Genomic DNA, 16909 nt, shown 5'->3' with positions numbered 1-16909 from the left:
CGTAACTCTCCGGGTATCCCCCGACATTGTAATCCTCGATATTCTCCATATATAGGGAAGGGCAAGATAGGAAGTAGGGCTTTTACCCACCTTGCGGGCTTAAACCTAGGTAAATAGTTTCCCCCCTTTACCTATGTTCTATATCTACTGGTATCCTAATGCGACGTCCCCTCGACTACAAATTTCACGTACTAGCTCTAGTACCATTGTTAGGACACAACAAAAATCTCTCGACAACGGTACCCTAATCAATACATTTTGTTTAATCAAATAGATTAATTATAAGAGTTTCAAGTCTTTATGTAAGTGAGGGGCACAGATTTGCTGTTGGTTTCTCCAGATATACTTTTAGGAACATTTTGGTTTCCTTTTACCATAATTTTGTAGGAAGTGTTAGGAAGTATTAGTATCTCTAATGACGACACTAATTGTACAATCTGGTGGTGTTGTAATTAATTCCTCGCATATCAAGTCTCCGAGTTCCAAACTAATGTTCATACGTCTTCATCTTCATTTAAATCAATCAGAGAAAGCCTTTTCAGCAACCAAACTGAGCATGTGCGATCTGTGACATTGAAAACTAGGAAGCTTGTTACAGATCCTCTACGGATAGAAAGGCATGAACACATTTTTCTTGCATGAAAGCTGGATCTGTAATACCTTGAAGCTGTAACCTGCAGCTTTACTGCCAGTTTTTGTGAACTAAGCCAGAATCAAAAGGTTCTAGCCAGAACTATTTTTCCAAATTATATACTGAAATGGAAAAAATAACTGTACCAAGAGTGTAATCTTGGATTTTTCTTGACTAAACATGTACGAAGGCGCTGATTTAGAGCTGTCCGCACGATTCGACTCTCTTGGACTTTTAGCGTGCATTATTCCTGTTACAACCAATCAGTCATCCTTGAACTGTATATGACCAAAGTTTACAACTGTAAACTGCAATTGTGAGGAACCTTAGTTGACACCATCCTGTTAGCAACAAGCTAGGAGGAGGCTATGGATTCATCATGGAATTTGGGTTCGGCCGGTAAATTGCTCCGGCGAGGTGAGATTCAAGGTAGCTAGTTAATCTCCAGATACAAGCCGACGGCTGAGCCGTTCAACCAATAGCCAAATGACACGGTAGCCGGAACACGTCGATATATAGCTCACTTGACCCACTCATCTGATGCGTATCGCTGGGCTGGCTGCCTCTGTCGCTTGTTGGGCTGGACCACTTCTTGGGCTCCATCAGCTGGGCCTACTCTTGTCGTAACATTCCCCTTTCCTTGAAATGCCCCTTGTCCCCAAACGGCTGCCAGAGGAAAACATTGCTTCAGCTCCTCCAAGTCCTCCCAAGTTGCCAAGGACTCTGGCTGGTCGGACCATTGAATGAGACCTTGAGCAACTGCTCGATCGCCAGCTTGATGGAAACGCCGATGAAGTACTCTGGCAGGAACAGCAAGTTGTGAATCAACAGGTGGAAGGTTAGATTGTACCTGGCAATGAGGCCCAAGCGCTTTCTTCAGTTGAGAGGCACGTAAAACTGGAGAATTTTGCTGTGGGGAGGAAGTTGCAGACGATAAGCAGAAGGTCCGATGCGCTCCAGTACTTTGAAGGGACCGTAAAACTTGAAAAGAAGCTTGTGATGTGCCCGAGGAGCCACCGAGGACTGCACATGTGGTTGGAGTTCCATGAAGACAGAGTGCCCCACCTGAAATACTCTGTCAGACCTCTTCTTATCTGCTTGTCTTTTCATCTGAGTGCACACACACTCCAGATGCTGCTGCAAGAGCCTGAGCATAAGTGCACGATCCTGTAGCCAGGTGGAGAGTTCGGGCACCGAGCAAGTATCTGCATCTGATATGCCAAACTGCCAAGGAGAATGTCCATACAGAGTTTCGAACGGAGATTTACCTTGCAGAGAAGAATACATGCTTGTATTATACCAGTATTCTGCGAGCGACAACCACTGTGCCCACTTGGCCGGTCACGCATGTGTGAAACAGCGGAGAAAGGCTTCCAAGCGCTGATTCACGTGCTCTGACTGCCCATCAGTCTGAGGGTGGTGGGAAGAACACATCCGGAGTTTAATGCCTGTCAGAGCAGCAATCTCCCTCCAAAAAACGACTGGTAAAGATAAGGTCACGATCAGTAACAATCGATTCAGGCATTACGTGGAGTTTGTAGATGTTGTCCATGAATGCTGCAGTCATTGTGGAGACAGTAAAGGGTGCTGAAGCCCAATAAAGTGTGCATACTTGGACAGCTTGTCCACAACCACTAATATGCAGTTAAAGCGGCCTGATCTCGGAAGTCCTTCGACAAAATCCATGGTAAGTAATTGCCAGTAGTGAGAGGGAACATGTAGAGGGGCGAGAAGTCCAGGGTATTTAGTGTTAGGAAGTATTAGTATTAGTCTAGGAGTCCTTATTAGTCTATTAGTATTAGTCTAGGAGTCCTTATTAGTCTATGTTTACTTTCCTTGCACCTCAAGTCATGCGTAATATATATATGCCCCTTGGGCCTTCAATACAGATAAGTTGCTTTCCTAACATGGTATTAAAACCTAGGTTTAGGTCTCCGGACGCCGCAACTCGTCCTCACGATCCAATTTTTTTTCTTGTTCCCGTCAGGCAACGGCTCTTCCTCGTGCCAGCGCCTGCCTCGTCCCAATCTTCCGCCGCTGCCTCGTCCTGCTCGATCTCCTCTCGATCTGAGTAGGGGCGGCTCGTTCTGCTGCTCGATCTGAGCAGGGGCGGCTCGTCCTGGGCTCTTCTCTGCCTCCAGCCGCCGCTGCCTCCAGCCTCGGCCTCCGCTCATCCGCGCCGCGCGCCCATCCCCCGCGCAGCAGCAGCCATGGCGACGGAGACAGAAACCCCCGCCGCAGCGCCGTGCCCCCTCCTCGGCCCTCCCCTCACCCGCGCCGCCCGCCCGTCCCCCGCGGCGGGCGCGGCCGCCGGTGACGACACCGACGCGTCGCATCCGTTCGTCGACCTCCTCGACGCGGCCTTCAACGCGCCGTCGGCCGCGGAGATGAAGGCGGCGCTCACGCCGCGAAGGGCGCTCAGGAACTCGGGCCGCATCATCCTCGCGCAGATCAGCGCCGGCTCTGCAATCCCCCTCGTCGGCGTCCTCCTGCTCGCGCTCCCGAACAAGCCCGCGACTTTCGCGCACCACGGGGCCGCCGATCTTGCTGCTGTCCGCCGCCAGATCGGGCTCCAGCTCGAGGCGGCTTGGATCTTGTCTATGGTCAACGCCGGCCTCACGTCTCTAGAACGGGCCGAGTGGCTGCCTCTCTGTCTGCCTCATCCGGCTCTCGTGACTGCTCATGCATCTGCCTTCGGCATGGGCAGCAGTTCCTGCTGCTACGTGGTGCTGCCCCACCCGCATGTGCTCCTCCTGGCTGGCTGCTGCTCTGTTCCTGCATGCTTGTCCGCTGCTGCTTCTTGCATGTGCTGTTTGCAATCTTGCTGCGTGGTGCTGCGTTCGATTAGCTGCTGCCTTTCTACATGGCCGGCTGTGTGCTGCATCTCGTGCTCCCCATGGCCGTTTACCATCGCTTGGCCTGCTCTCCTCTGTTTTGGTCTCTGAATTTTTTTACGCTGCTATTGCATCTAGTCTTGAGTTTAGTCTATGCTTCTAGCTTTCTATATTTTTCCGCTGCGTCCATCAAATCCGTCGATGTTTTGTGTTATCACGTTCATGCGAGTCCACCATACCTTTATCCGTCGGCCTTTTCTCCGGTCCCGATCCTTTCTAAGCAACTTTTGTGGCCTATTTGCCCTTGTTGTTTTCTATAGGATTTTCTGGCCTTCTTTTGCATTGTCGATCTACGTCCATCATGCCTTATCCGCCGAGCTTCTTTCGCCGACGGTTGTCGTGGACTATGATTTTCCGCGCAATGCTTTATTCTCTTGACGTGCCATCTTATTTTGATAACCCATCTTCTCTTGATACTTATGTTGTATCTTCAAGTGATGCGGTGTCTTCCTCTGATGTGCCATCTTCTTTTGACAACCCATCTTCTCTTGATACTTATCTTGTATCTTCAAGTAATGCGGTGTCTACCTCTGATGTGCCATCTCTTCGTTATCTCCTTCGGTGACTCGACAAGTTTTGAAGACTCTTCATGCTACGACGACACTCTCAAGACGCGGATTTGGATTATCATTTTTTTAGTATTACACTTCTTCAAATGCAATGCTATTGCATACGCTTTGCATTTGAGGGGGGGGGGGGTGTTAGGAAGTATTAGTATTAGTCTAGGAGTCCTTATTAGTCTATTAGTATTAGTTTTTTTTCTTTTTTTCTTTTCGAGAAAGCGCAAATGACATTTGCGTTTTTATCATTGAAAAGGCAGAGTTTGGGTTACATGTCCTCCTAGGAGGCACCAGTTACAAAGCAAAAACGATAGAACTTAGTGGACATCCCAGGTCTGTGGGAGAACTACTCTAAGTCCACGGGCGCCCGCGTTGGCCAGGCAGTGGCCTCCTCGATGTTGCTGAGCAGCTGCAGCGAGGAAGGCTGGGCCCCTTCAAAGGCGCAAGCGTTGCGGTGTTTCCAGATCATCCATGGCACGAGGAGGGTGGCGGACGCGAGGCCCTTGTGCAGCGACTTCAGCGTATTCTGCCTGGCCTGCAGCCACCAGTCCATGAGTGAGGCCTCATGGTCTGGTGGGGTGGCAGTCATCCTGAGCCAGGCAAGGATCTCGTGCCAAGTTTGGCGAGCAAATGGGCATTCTAGCATCAGGTGGCGCATCGTTTCTGGGGCTTGATCGCAGAGCAGGCATCGGGGGTGGTGCTGCATTCCGTGGCGCGCGAGGCGCTCCGCTATCCAGCATCGGTCCTGGCAGGCCAGCCAATGGAAGAATTTGACCTTTGGGGGAGCCCCATTCTTCCATATAAGCTTCCAAGAGGAGCACGTTGTGGAGCCCTGGAATGTTGCTAGGTAGGCAGAATGCGCGGTGTAGATGCCGTTGGACGTCCACTTCCAAGTTAGCCTGTCTGGCTCGGTTGAGAGCGTGACTTGCTGGGCAAGTTGCCAGAGCTGCAAGTATTGGCCTATCTCGTGGGCGCCTAGAACTCCGAGAATGTCTCGGGCCTAGGAGTTGCCAAGGAGACCCTCAGCCACTGTCCTGATCTTGCGCCGTCTTTTCGGTATGCATGTGTACAGCTGGGGCATTAGTTCGCAGACGGACCTGCCATTAAGCCATCGGTCCTCCCAGAAGCGGGCAGCGTTGCCATTGCCGACGGACATGAAGGTAGAGGCGAAGAAGAGCACACGTTCCTCGGAGGAGGACTGCAAGTCCAGGCCATGCCAGGCACGCTCCGGGTCTGTGCGGGAGAACCAGAGCCAGCGGAGGCGAAGGGCAAGGCCGGCGCGTTCCTGGTCTTGCACGCCAAGGCCACCGTGCTGCAAAGGCCGGCAAACGCGGCGCCAGTTAACGTGGTATTGGCCGCCATTGGCTGCACGTCGACCAGCCCACAAGAATCCGCGCTCGTTTTTTTCGATCTGACGAAGCGTCTTACGCGGCGGCGCGTACGCTAGGAGCTGGTGCACGGGGATGGCTCCCAGGACGGATTTGACCAAGGCAAGGCGTCCAGGCTTGTTCATCAGCCCCGCCTTCCAAGTTGGCAGGTGATCGGCGATCCTATCCACCAGGGGCTGAAGCTGGGCGGCCGAGGGACGCCTTATTGTGAGGGGGATCTCGAGGTAGGTGAGCGGGAGCTGGGTGATGGGGCAACCCAGGTTGGCGATGGCGGCAGTAGCTGTGTCGTCGTCGCAGCGCAATAGAGTTGCCGTGCTTTTGGTGTAGTTCACCATCAGGCCAGAAGCTGATCCGAACAACTTCAGGATCTCACGCACAACCCTTATGTCATGTGCGGAACAGTGGCAGAAGAGCACAACAGATTGACCTCGCTGGTGCAGCCGTGCCAGAACACCAACTTCGATGGCCCTCCGGATTAGTCGTCCGAGTGTGTCTACAGCGAGCACGAACAACTGCGGAGAGAGGGGGTCTCCTTGACGGAGCCCTCGACGGTGCCATATAGGGGGGCCGGGCTCACCGTTCATCAGGACTCGCATGCTTGCTGATGAAAGGAGGATGGCTATCCACTCCAGGAATCTGCTGCCAAAGCCGTATCCCCGCAGGACCTCGAATAGGAAGGGCCAGGACAGGGAGTCGAACGCGCGCGCCAGGTCCAGCTTGAGCAGGATCCTCGAGGCTCCGAGCTGGTGTAGCAGCCTCGCAGAATGCTTGACAAGGATGAAATTGTCGTGGAGGCTTCGACCAGTGATGAAAGGATTCTGACTCTTGCTGACCAGTCCATCGAGTTTTGGGGCGAGGCGCAGCGAGAGGACCTTGGCGAAGATCTTGGCCACAAGATGGATCAGACTAATGGGCCGAAAATCATTGAGCGTATTGGCGCCAGCTCGCTTGGGCAGCAGGGAGAGCAGCGCTTGGTTCAGGCTAGCAAAGCCCCTGCCTCGTAGCTCAAACAACTGCTGGAAGACGTCGAAGACGTCTTGTCTAACCGTGCTCCAACAGGCCCGCAGGAACTCTGCGGTGAAGCCATCCGGCCCTGGCGCCTTATGCGCAGGCAGGCGATTAATCGCCGCCCAGATCTCGTCGGCGCTGAAAGGCAGGTCTAGGTCCTCCAGGTCCGTGGGCACGATCAGCTCCGACAGTTCCAAGGTGTGTTCGCGGTCGAGGGCGGTGCCCAGGAGGGCGTCGTAGTGCTCGTAGGCTGCCTGGGCGAGACCTTCCTGCTCGGTGATCAGGTGGCCCTCCACGGCGAGCCCAAGGATCCTGGACTTTTGCCGGCGATAAGAGCACTGCCGATGGAAGAAGGCGGTATTGGCATCGTCGTCCTTCAGGTATGCCAAACGGGCACACTGGCGTGCTAACGTGCGCTCCATAGAGGCGAGTCCGAGGTAGGAGATTTTGAGCTGCTTACGGAGCCATTCCTCATGGGGTGATAGCAGCCTATCCTCTTGCGCCTTGTCGAACCGTGAGATGAGCTCACGAGAGATGGCGAGCTTGCTTCTGATGTTCCCGACAGATCGAGAGCTCCAACTAGTCAGCGACCGCGCCGTTGCCTGGAGCCGCAGCATCAGACGGTGGAATGGGTCAGCATGGGTGACCGAATTCCAGGCTACGTCGACCGTGTCGTTGAAGCCGTCGAGCCGCAGCCAGAGATCCTCGAAGCGGAAGCGATGTTGAGCGGCAGGCACGGGGGAACAGTCCAACAACAACGGGCTGTGATCGGAAACGACCGAAGCCAGGCAACGAAGGTGACACGCAGCATGTGCTTCCTCCCAATCCGAGGTGCATAAGACTCTGTCGAGGTGCACGAGGGTGGGGGGGGGGGACTGCTCATTCGACCAAGTGTAGCGGCGCCCGTTGAGATATACTTCCTTCAGCGCGAGCTCATTGATCACCTGTCGGAATCTGCCCATCATGCGCCGATGGAGATTGCCGTTATTTTTGTCCTCGTCGCGGTAGATCAGATTAAAGTCACCGCAAAGCATCCATGGCCCAGGGCAGCCGACGCGGATGTCGCGGAGTTCCTGGAGAAAGGCGACCTTTGCCGCCTCATCCTGCGGGCCGTATACGACCGTCAACCACCAAGGCGTGGCCGTGCCGAGAGCAACCTTAGCGGTGAGTGCGTTCGTAGAGAACGTTGGGTCTGTGATGCTCACAGACCGGCTCTTCCAAGCGAGGAGGATGCCTCCGCGCGTACCTAATGCCGACAGGTATACGTAATCGTCATACTCAGACCCCCAGCGTACCGAGAAGCATCGACGAGCAAATCAAATCCATTTTTGTTTCCTGGAAGCAGGCAATGGTCGCGCCCGTAGTCTCGATCAGCGATCTAACAACGTAACGTCGAACGCGAGAGTTTAAGCCGCGGACGTTCCAAACTACAATCTTAGGGCCGTGATCCATAAACAACGGGATCGACGGTCGGAGATTGCAGCTTGGGGGCTAAGTCTCGCCGGCGCCGGCAGCGGTCGCAGGGGTGCTCGTCAGACGGCAAAGTCCCTCCGGTAGTTTTCGATCAATCAGCGCGGCCATAGCCGCGAGTACGTCGAGCGGGATGGGCGAGGCGAAGATGCCATCATATGCGCTCATCTCCGCGGAAGTGATCCGCTGGTCGATGCCAATGATCCCAAGTGTGCGCAAGACCTGCATCTGTGCCCTCCTTTCGGCAGTGGGCGGCGCCGCTCCAGGGGATTTGGCAGTGGAGGCAGAGCGGCCGCGGCGAGGGACGGAAATGGGGAGAGAGGCATCAATTTGTTTCGTGGCGGCAGCAAGGAAGTCCCCAAGGGTCCAGTGCATGTCGGCAGTAATACGTTCCCTGGGGCGACGAAAGGTAACCGGCGGCGAGGCGAAGCGGTTGGGGGCCGAGCGCATGGCAGTGCAGTCCTCGATGGGCCCCCTAGCAGTGAGCTGAGGAGGGGGCGACGAGGGTGGAGACAGAATTTGGTCTTGCACCGGTCCAGCAACTTGCATGGGCCTTGGCGGTGAAGTGGCGGGCTGCAGGGCCGACACGTGGGGAGGAGCATCTTGCATGGCTGGGGGAGGCGGCAAAATAACGGCGGGAGAAACGCTTCGCGCGCCCTCCCCCTCCTTGGTCGTCGCGGTCCCCGGGGACCGACCCTCAGAAGGCTCCAAAACTGCGGCAGGCGGTGACGCGGCCAAAGCACCACTTTGTCCCGACCGGGCTGTGCTGTTGGCCGGTGAGGATGGACCCGCCAGCTGTGAGTCTGGCACCTCGCTGTCCGAGCCGACAGGGGCCAGATCCGACGAGGCCTGGGGCTGCATGGGTCAGAGTTGGGCCCTCCAGCGCCGTCATCTCGGGCAGAAGGCGACACCGAATTCAAATTCGGGGTGGCTTCCGTGCCGCTCGCCGCCAATGTCGTGCCGCCAGCTGGCCCGCATCCTGGCGAATCTATACCTGCTGGCCCTACGTCCCCGTTTGCAGCAGTCGTGGGGGGAGGACCGTCTATAGGAGCTTGCTTTACTTTCCTTTTTGCCTTTCCTCTTTTGGCATCCCAGCGGAAGTGGCGGGCCCCATCCCGGCCAGGCCATGGCAGCATGCACACGAGGGGACGACGGCTGGCCGGCGGCGCCGCCTCCGTGCAGGAGCCCCAGGGAGCCATGGCGACACCATCCGCACGCGGAGGTCGATCCTTGGCCTGCCATCCTAGGGAATCGATGGCAGTGCCATCGGCACGGCCCGGGGGTGGCGCGTCGGCGCGACGGCGCTTGCGGCCGCGGCGGCGGGAGCGGCCAGGGTCTTGGCCGGCGTCCGGGGCGGTGCCGTTGCCATACCCTGCGTTGCCATCCCTGTCGCGCCTGGCGGCGATCGCAGCACGGGCATGGGCGCGGTCAATCTCAGAGCGCGCGAGGGAGATGGTAATGGGGTACGACAGGATGCGGACGGTCGGGGCGGAGGAGCCAGCGCCGGGGAGCAGCTCGACGACCTCCAGAGTAGCGGCGCGCCGGATGGCATCAGGATCATGCGTGCGTCCAGCAAGTCGGAACACGTCGAGGTCGGCGCGGGACCGAGTGCGAGGATGGAGCCGCTCGATCCAAACCGTCGTGCCGAGGATGTGCACAGCTGTGGCAACATTCCAGGCATGGGCAGGGATGCCGCGGAGCTCGAGCTCGACACGGTGTTCGAACCCACCCGAGCTGGCATGCGCGAGCTTGCACCACGGGCGCAACGACAGGGTGAACCTTGGGCCATAGACGAGGTGATCGCCGTTTGCAGGCTCTAGAGCCGAAGATGACGATGAAGTCCTCGGGCTGGTGCGCGTGGATGGTGAAGTCCCCGACCTCGAAGCTGAAGGTGCGGTGGAGCAGGTCGGCGACCTCGTCGGCGGACACTTTCGGTCTGGTGCCCGTGATGGTGATCACCATGGCCCGGGCCAGCACTTCCTCTGCCTCTTCCATCTCAACGGTTCGCGGGAGGATGACCCGCGCTGGGGCAGCGGCAGGCACCTGGGCAACCGGAGCTGGGAGCAGAGGCGGTGGCGGGGGCAGGGCCGGCCGCGGAGACGTCCTGACTGCGAGTGCTTGGGGGAGCGCGACCCATACGCCGGTGGAAGCTCTCGCAGCCGCGGGAGTCATGGCCGGAGATGAGGCACTTCCGGCAGCGGATGTCGCTCTTGCAGTCCCGGACCCGGTGGCGATGATCTAGGCAGCGGAAGCAGAGCCCAGCGATTGCCTCGGGGGAGGGGCTGCGCGTGCGTTGCAGCGCGGGCTCCGGCTCGGGCGCACGGCGGGGGCGGGGACGGTTCTTGCGGCGGGGCTGCTGGAAGCCGTCTGCATCCACCACGTCGCCACCAGGAACGCGGTGTACCTCGGAGCGGGGGCCGATGTGGGCCTTAGCCGGAAGCCGCGGCGCCGCCACCACTGGGCCAGGGGCAGGGGGCGCGGGGGCGGTGCTCCGGGAGGTAGACGCGGGGACGGCGCACCGGCCGGTTGGCGGCGTGCGGGCTACCTCGCTGTAGGAGCGCGCAGAGGAGTCGTTGTCGGAGCCGAACCAGCGGCCGTCACCGAAGGAGACGCGGTCCCCGGACATGGCGCACGGCGGAGGGTGGGGGAGGGGCTGGGGAGGAGGGCCACCGGCGTGGATTCGACGGCGGCGAGGCTGGTGGAGGGCTGGGTCAGGCTAGAGGAGCGGGAGGGAGGGGAGCGGAGAGGAGCGGAGCGGAGCCATCGCACCTAAGCATGAGAAGGATAAACTTTGAATCCGTCCTTATTAGTCCATGTTTACTTTCCTTGCACCTCAAGTCATGTGTAATATATAGAACGATCAGGTTTAGCATGCTGGCAAATCAAACACTCTTGAACCATTTTATGCACTTGGTTATTCATTCCTTTCCGATAGAATAGTTTTTTGAGCTTCCTCAATGTGATAGGCACACCGGAATGACCTCCCAGGGGACTAGCATGGAAAGCCTCAATGATTTTAACTGTCATAGGAGAGCCACTAGGCAGGCACAAGCGTTGTTTGTACCTGATCAGTCTATCTTGTAGAGAGAAGGCATCTTGAGGGTCAGAGTGAACAGCTAAGTGAGTAAGCAGCTCCAGTGCTTCTTGATCATGCTGGTATGTGTCTGACACATCTTGCAACCAAGCTGGGTGCTGGCAAGTAATGGCCAACAATTCAGACTCAATATGTGGTCTGCGAGATAGTGCATCAGCTACTCGATTTTCAGACCCCTTCTTGTACTTGATTTGGAATTGTAGCCCTAACAACTTAGTGAATACTTTCTGCTGCCAGGGAGTGTGCAAGCGCTGATCTTCAAGATGGGCCAAACTGCAGTGATCAGTAAAGATAAAAAACTCAGAATGTTGTAAGTAGCTGCGCCACTGTTCAATGGCCAACGAAATTGCCATGTATTCCTTCTCATAAGTGGATAACCCATGAGTTTTTGGTCCCAAACCTTTACTGACAAATTCTATTGGGTGTCCTTTCTGTAACAATACTGCACCAACCCCAGTGTCGCTGGCATCAGTTTCAATCACAAATTGAACTTTGAAATCAGGCAAGGCAAGTACTGGCGCTGATGTCACAGCTGTTTTCAATACCTCAAAAGCGGTCTGTGTTGTTGATGACCATACAAAGGGCCCATTCTTGCGCAAAAGGTGAGTCAAGGGCTGACTGATAACACCATAGTTGCACACAAATTTCCTATAGTAACCTGAAAGTCCAAGGAACCCTCTGAGCTCTTTAACAGATCGAGGCACCGGCCAGTTAAGGACATCCTGCACTTTAGTTGGATCCGTCGAAATTCCTTCTCCACTCACCACAAAGCCCAGATACGATATACTACGCTGGGCGAAAGCACACTTTGATTCTTTGACGTTCCATTGGTGTTGCCTGAGGATTTGCAAAACTTGTCTGAGGTGCTGCACATGTTCAGCTAATGTAGCACTAAACACCAGTATATCGTCGAAGAAGACGACAGCGCAGACACGGAGCACAGGTGCTAGAGTGATGTTCATCTCTCCTTGGAATGTGGCTGGTCCTCCCGCCAGCCCAAACGATACCACATTAAATTCATAGTGGCCATTGTGTGTGTCGAAAGCCGTTTTGTATTCTTCTCCGGGAGCCAGGCGAATTTGATGATATCCAGCACGGAGGTCCAATTTGGAAAACCAGGAGGCACCGGATAATTCATCAAGCAATTAATCGATCACGGGGAAAGGATATTTAGCTTTCAGTGTTAACATGTTTAGGTGTCGGTAATCCACACAGAGATGCCATGTTCCTTCTTTTTTCTTTACTAGAATAATGGGAGAAGCAAATGACTAGAGCTAGGTGTGATGACACCTGAGGCTAACATCTCTTTCACTTGCCGCTCTATCTCCGTCTTCTGCTCAGGGGAGTACCTGTACGGCCTAATGTTCACAGGACGAGCCCCATCCACCAGTGGTATTTTGTGATCAGAGGAGCGACGAGGAGGAAGACCAGTCGGTTCTTCAAATAGATCAGCAAAAGAAGCAATGACCTGCTGAATTTCTTCTGGTACATCATCCATCACAGCAACTTTTGTTTCTTGTGTTTCCTTGATAAGTTGCAGCTCTACCACAGTAAATTCGAGTTGAGAAGGTAAATCTCCCTGCAAGAAAACCTTTGTGCCTTTGTGATCAAAGGACAACCACTTTTGCAACCAATTGACACATAGTCCCTTGGGCTGAGAGCCAATCCATACCAATAATACCATCATAATGCTGTAGCGGCAGAATTTTGAAATCTGTAGTGAATTGATGGCCTCCAACTGTCCAAGCACACTTGGGAATCCACTGTGAACACAGAAGCTGACCACCCCCTGCAATTCTTACATGCTGAGCCTTAAGCAACTCTTGTCGATTTGGCAATGTAGCGGCTAACTTGTCACTGAGGAAGGAATAGGAACTACCAGAATCCAACAAGAACACTACCTCTTGATCTGCCAGTGTGCAAGTGAGACGAATTGCACTTGTAGATGGACTAGCTGATTGTGTTCCTGTAGGCAAAACCATCAAATCCACATCGCTGTCATCAGATTCAGGTGAGTCTTGGGCACAAAATTCCAGCAACTCCTGCACGACATGCAACTGCACTGTAGCATTGCATTTGTGTTCCCTTCCCCATCTCTCTCCACAGATGTAACACAGCCCTTTAGCTCTTCGATACGCCTTAAGAGTTGCCAACTTATCCTCTGAAGTAGTTGTTCCTTTGGAATACTCTCCACCTTTAGCCTCTGTTTGGACTTTGCTAGCAGATTGATGTTTATACTGCCGAGGAGCTGAGAAACCTGGACGTCTGTTGTACTCCGGCTTACTATCACTGATCTCCTCTTGTACTGCAGCAATTGAGTATGCTGTGTCCAGATCTGCAGGGCGTTGTACTGCCACAACCATCCTGACACTGGATTTTAGGCCTTCGACAAACCGGGTGGCATAGTGCAACCTATATGGTTCAGGTTCATATGCAGTCAACTGATCCATAAGTTCAGAGAACTGATTAATGTACTCTTCCACTGACCCAGTTTGCTTCAGACGATACAACTTGCGTACCAGGGACTGATGTTGATTGCGACCAAAACGATTAACCACAGCAGCACAGAACTCGTCCCACGATGAGCGAACAAATTTGTGCTGAACTGAAGATAACCAGCGCGCTGCCGGGCCTTCAAATTGCATCGCAGCCACCGCGATCCACAATTCCGAGTCAGTATCAAACATATCAAAATAATCTATACACCGAGTCTGCCACGACTTTGGATTCTCTCCATCAAACTTAGGGAAATCCAGAGATGGTGGCTGTCCATGCCCAGAGTGCCCTGACGACGAACCACTCCGCTTCTCTAGATGCAGTAAACTGGAGAACGACTAAGTTGGTCGGGGCAGGTCAGGTATACCTCGGGCCGGTGGTGGAACGTACGGTGTATACACGCCCGCGATCCGCGCTTGTGCGGACGAGCGGAACCCTGCCGCGCCTGTGTCCTCCGCCTCCTTTGGTGACCGTTCGCCGTCATCCGTCTCACTGACACGGAAGGAGATGCCCTTGTCGACGCGCAGGTCATGGATCTGCTTGAGCAAGTCTGCCTCGGCACCGTCGGTGTACGCCTGCATGTCGTTGACGGCCGTCTCCATCGCCGCCTTGACCGCTTTGTGGACCGCCGCGCCAACCGAGCGCGACACCGCCGCCTCGACTGTGCTGCCCACCGCCGCCACGATCAGCACATCCAGCTCCGTCTGGTGACGAAGATGTGCCGCCTCATTCGCCTGAGTAATAGTCTCGTAGATCGCCCTGCCCTCAGCCGTGCGGTTCTCCATGAGCTCCTGCCGCCGGCGCGCCGCCGCCGCCGCCAACCTTGTGTCGTGAATGCGCTCCAGCGTGGGTGGATTTTTGGTTCTGAGTACCAATTGTTAGCAACTAGCTAGGAGGAGGCTATGGATTCATCATGGAATTGCGATCGGCGGTAAATTGCTCCGGCGAGGTGAGATTCAAGGTAGCTAGTTACTCTCCAGATACAAGCCGACGGTTGAGCCGTTCAACCAATAGCCAAATGACACGGTAGCTGGAACACATTGATATATAGCTCACTTGGCCCACTCATCTGATGTGTATCGCTGGGCTGGCTGCCTCTGTCACTTATTGGGCTGGACCACTTCTTGGGCTTCATCAGCTGGGCCTACTCTTGTCGTAACACATCCCCTGTTCTGAAAATAATTAGCATTTTACGTCTAATATCTCGTTCATCCCCTCTTGTTTGAACATTTGAGAAATTTTGCTTGGATAAAATATTTTACCTTATTAACCCAAGAAGTACATTGGCACCATAAGTTGTTCTTTTTTTTTGGTCTTACTATTTATTATGTGGGGCCAGAAGTACCAGCGCTTGACCAAGGAGAGGGCCCCGCCTGCTGCTGCATAAGGCTGAAATATGCCTTGTGTCTCTTAGTTGGTTATTCCCTTTTATATAGAGATTCGTTTCCAAGTTTGTTAGTCTGGCTTAACCAGCAATTCAAGATTAAATTAGATTTAATGCCTTATGGAGCACAGTACAACCTCGTTCTGGTTGAAGGGTTCATATCACTATTAGTTTTACAGTTTGTTGTGCTGATTCCTGACTTTCTGAGGACTACTAGGTTACGTATGTTTGTTCTGACTTGTTCAGGTTTATGATGAAGACAACCTTCAGCAAGACAAGAGGCTAGGTGTGGCTAAATTAGCAGTGAATAATATTGTGCCCGAAATTCCCAGTGAAATCACTCTGAAGCTTATGCAGTCACTAGATTCACTCAAGATTAAAGACTACAGGGATAGAGGATCACTGCATCTTAAGGTTAGAGTGGGTTTTCCATTGTCCGTTTGTGCCAATGTTGCCTTCAAGCTAGAGAATCTTATAATAGATGTTAAAACATACTACACAATTGGAGATTGGTGTTAGCATGGTTATATATAACTTACAAACATATCCTATTCGATTTCTCTTGCTGGTTTACTAAAGTCATAGCCCTGTGCATGTGTAGTTTGAAACATTGCTATCCAGCTTGGATTTTCTCAAGTCTGCTATCATAGTGAATTAATGAGTAATGTCATGCATAAATAAGCACCGACTTGTTTAGTCCTAATCACGTGAACACTTGATGGTAAAATGATGTGGTTTGACTGCAGAAGCTAACACAGTAAAATTTCTGGACAAACTGATGCATCTAATATTTTGAGTCTTCAGGTCATGTATCATCCATTTACCAAGGAAGAACAACTGGAAGCCCTGGAGTCAGAAAAGAAAGCAATAGAGGAGAGAAAGCGGCTGAAGGAGGCTGGGGTAATTGGCAGCACGATGGATGCACTTGGTGGCGCCGCTTCACTAGTTGGTTCAGGTGTTGGATTTGTGGGCACTGGCGTTGCCGGGGGTGTTGGGCTCGTGGGCTCAGGGCTTGGTGCTGGCGCTGGTCTGGTAGGTTCTGGTATTGGCGCCGTGGGCAGCGGCCTTGGTAAAGCTGGGAAGTTCATGGGGAGGACTGTGACAGGGCACTTGGGCATATCTCGTAAGAGTGGTAGCAGCTCCACTGTTCCCCAACCTGACCAGCCTTCTGCATAACTTGATGTACAGTGAGAGTAGCGTGTCATCTTTACTTTCGGTTAATTGTGAATTACTTACGGTTTGCATTCCAGTGTGCTGTATCTGCCGTGCAACTCATATAAACTATTTGTTGGTTACTTTATTGTATTCTATGTGAACAGTATCCTCGACAGATTACTGTAAATTACAACAATTATCACAAACATAATGGTATTTAATCGTTTCCTGTATTTATATATTTTCCTCTTTTTCTCATTGTTACTCCCTCCTGTCCTTTTTAGTCTGCATATAAGTTTTGTCCGAAGTCAAAGTATCTCTACTTTGACCAAACTTATAGAAAAAATTATGAACATTCACGATGCCAAACCAATATTGTTAGATTCTTTATGAAATGTAGTTTCATAATGTATATATTTGGTATTGTAGATATTGATATTTTTTAATATAAACTTGGTCAAACTTTGTAAAGTTTGACTTGACCGAAATCTAATACGCGGAGTAAAAAGGACCGGAGGGAGTACCAGCTAGCCTTCTTGTCGGAGGTACTTCCCCACGCCACCTCCCCACCCCTCCCTTTCCTAGACGATGACAATGGGGATTACACGAGCGGGTATTGGACTCCCATTTTTCATGCCTGTCCCCATCCCATACCCATATCTGTGGGGATAAAAAGTATTGAGATAAATACATCCGCGGTCACTTAAATTGTCACGAAAGCATGATACGGTCACTCAACTTTGAAATACGCTCGTTATGGTTACTGAAGACGATTTGACGTGAAAATACGGTCATTGTATCACGTATACGGTCGGTAGACCTCTAGTTT

The 16909-nt window shown here is 53.2% G+C and overlaps 2 protein-coding genes across 2 annotated transcripts in view; one reads left to right on the top strand and one right to left on the bottom strand.

The window, feature by feature from the left end:
* Window positions 1–16313, top strand: part of LOC123426066 (calcium-dependent lipid-binding protein-like) — a 48457-nt gene extending 32144 nt beyond the window's left edge. Inside the window, exons 10-11 of the mRNA XM_045109840.1 lie at window positions 15172–15339; window positions 15730–16313. Coding sequence (XP_044965775.1) covers window positions 15172–15339; window positions 15730–16101 — 540 coding nt within the window. The 3' untranslated portion in view covers window positions 16102–16313. The remainder of the gene's footprint in view (window positions 1–15171; window positions 15340–15729) is intronic.
* On the bottom strand, window positions 12537–15163 carry LOC123426068. Its single transcript, XM_045109841.1, has one exon. The coding sequence runs from the start codon at window positions 14324–14326 to the stop codon at window positions 13880–13882; it is 447 nt and encodes a 148-aa protein (XP_044965776.1). The 5' UTR covers window positions 14327–15163; the 3' UTR covers window positions 12537–13879.
* Window positions 16314–16909: the final 596 nt, after the last annotated feature.

The sequence above is a fragment of the Hordeum vulgare genome, chromosome 2H, assembly GCF_904849725.1.
Source record: "Hordeum vulgare subsp. vulgare chromosome 2H, MorexV3_pseudomolecules_assembly, whole genome shotgun sequence".
Classification (NCBI taxonomy): domain Eukaryota; kingdom Viridiplantae; phylum Streptophyta; class Magnoliopsida; order Poales; family Poaceae; genus Hordeum; species Hordeum vulgare.
This window is presented reverse-complemented; position numbering and strand designations above follow the sequence as displayed.

Excerpts from the sequence above, each read along its gene's own strand:
- LOC123426068 (XM_045109841.1), bottom strand. The coding sequence starts at position 14,326 with ATGGAGAACCGCACGGCTGAGGGCAGGGCGATCTACGAGACTATTACT.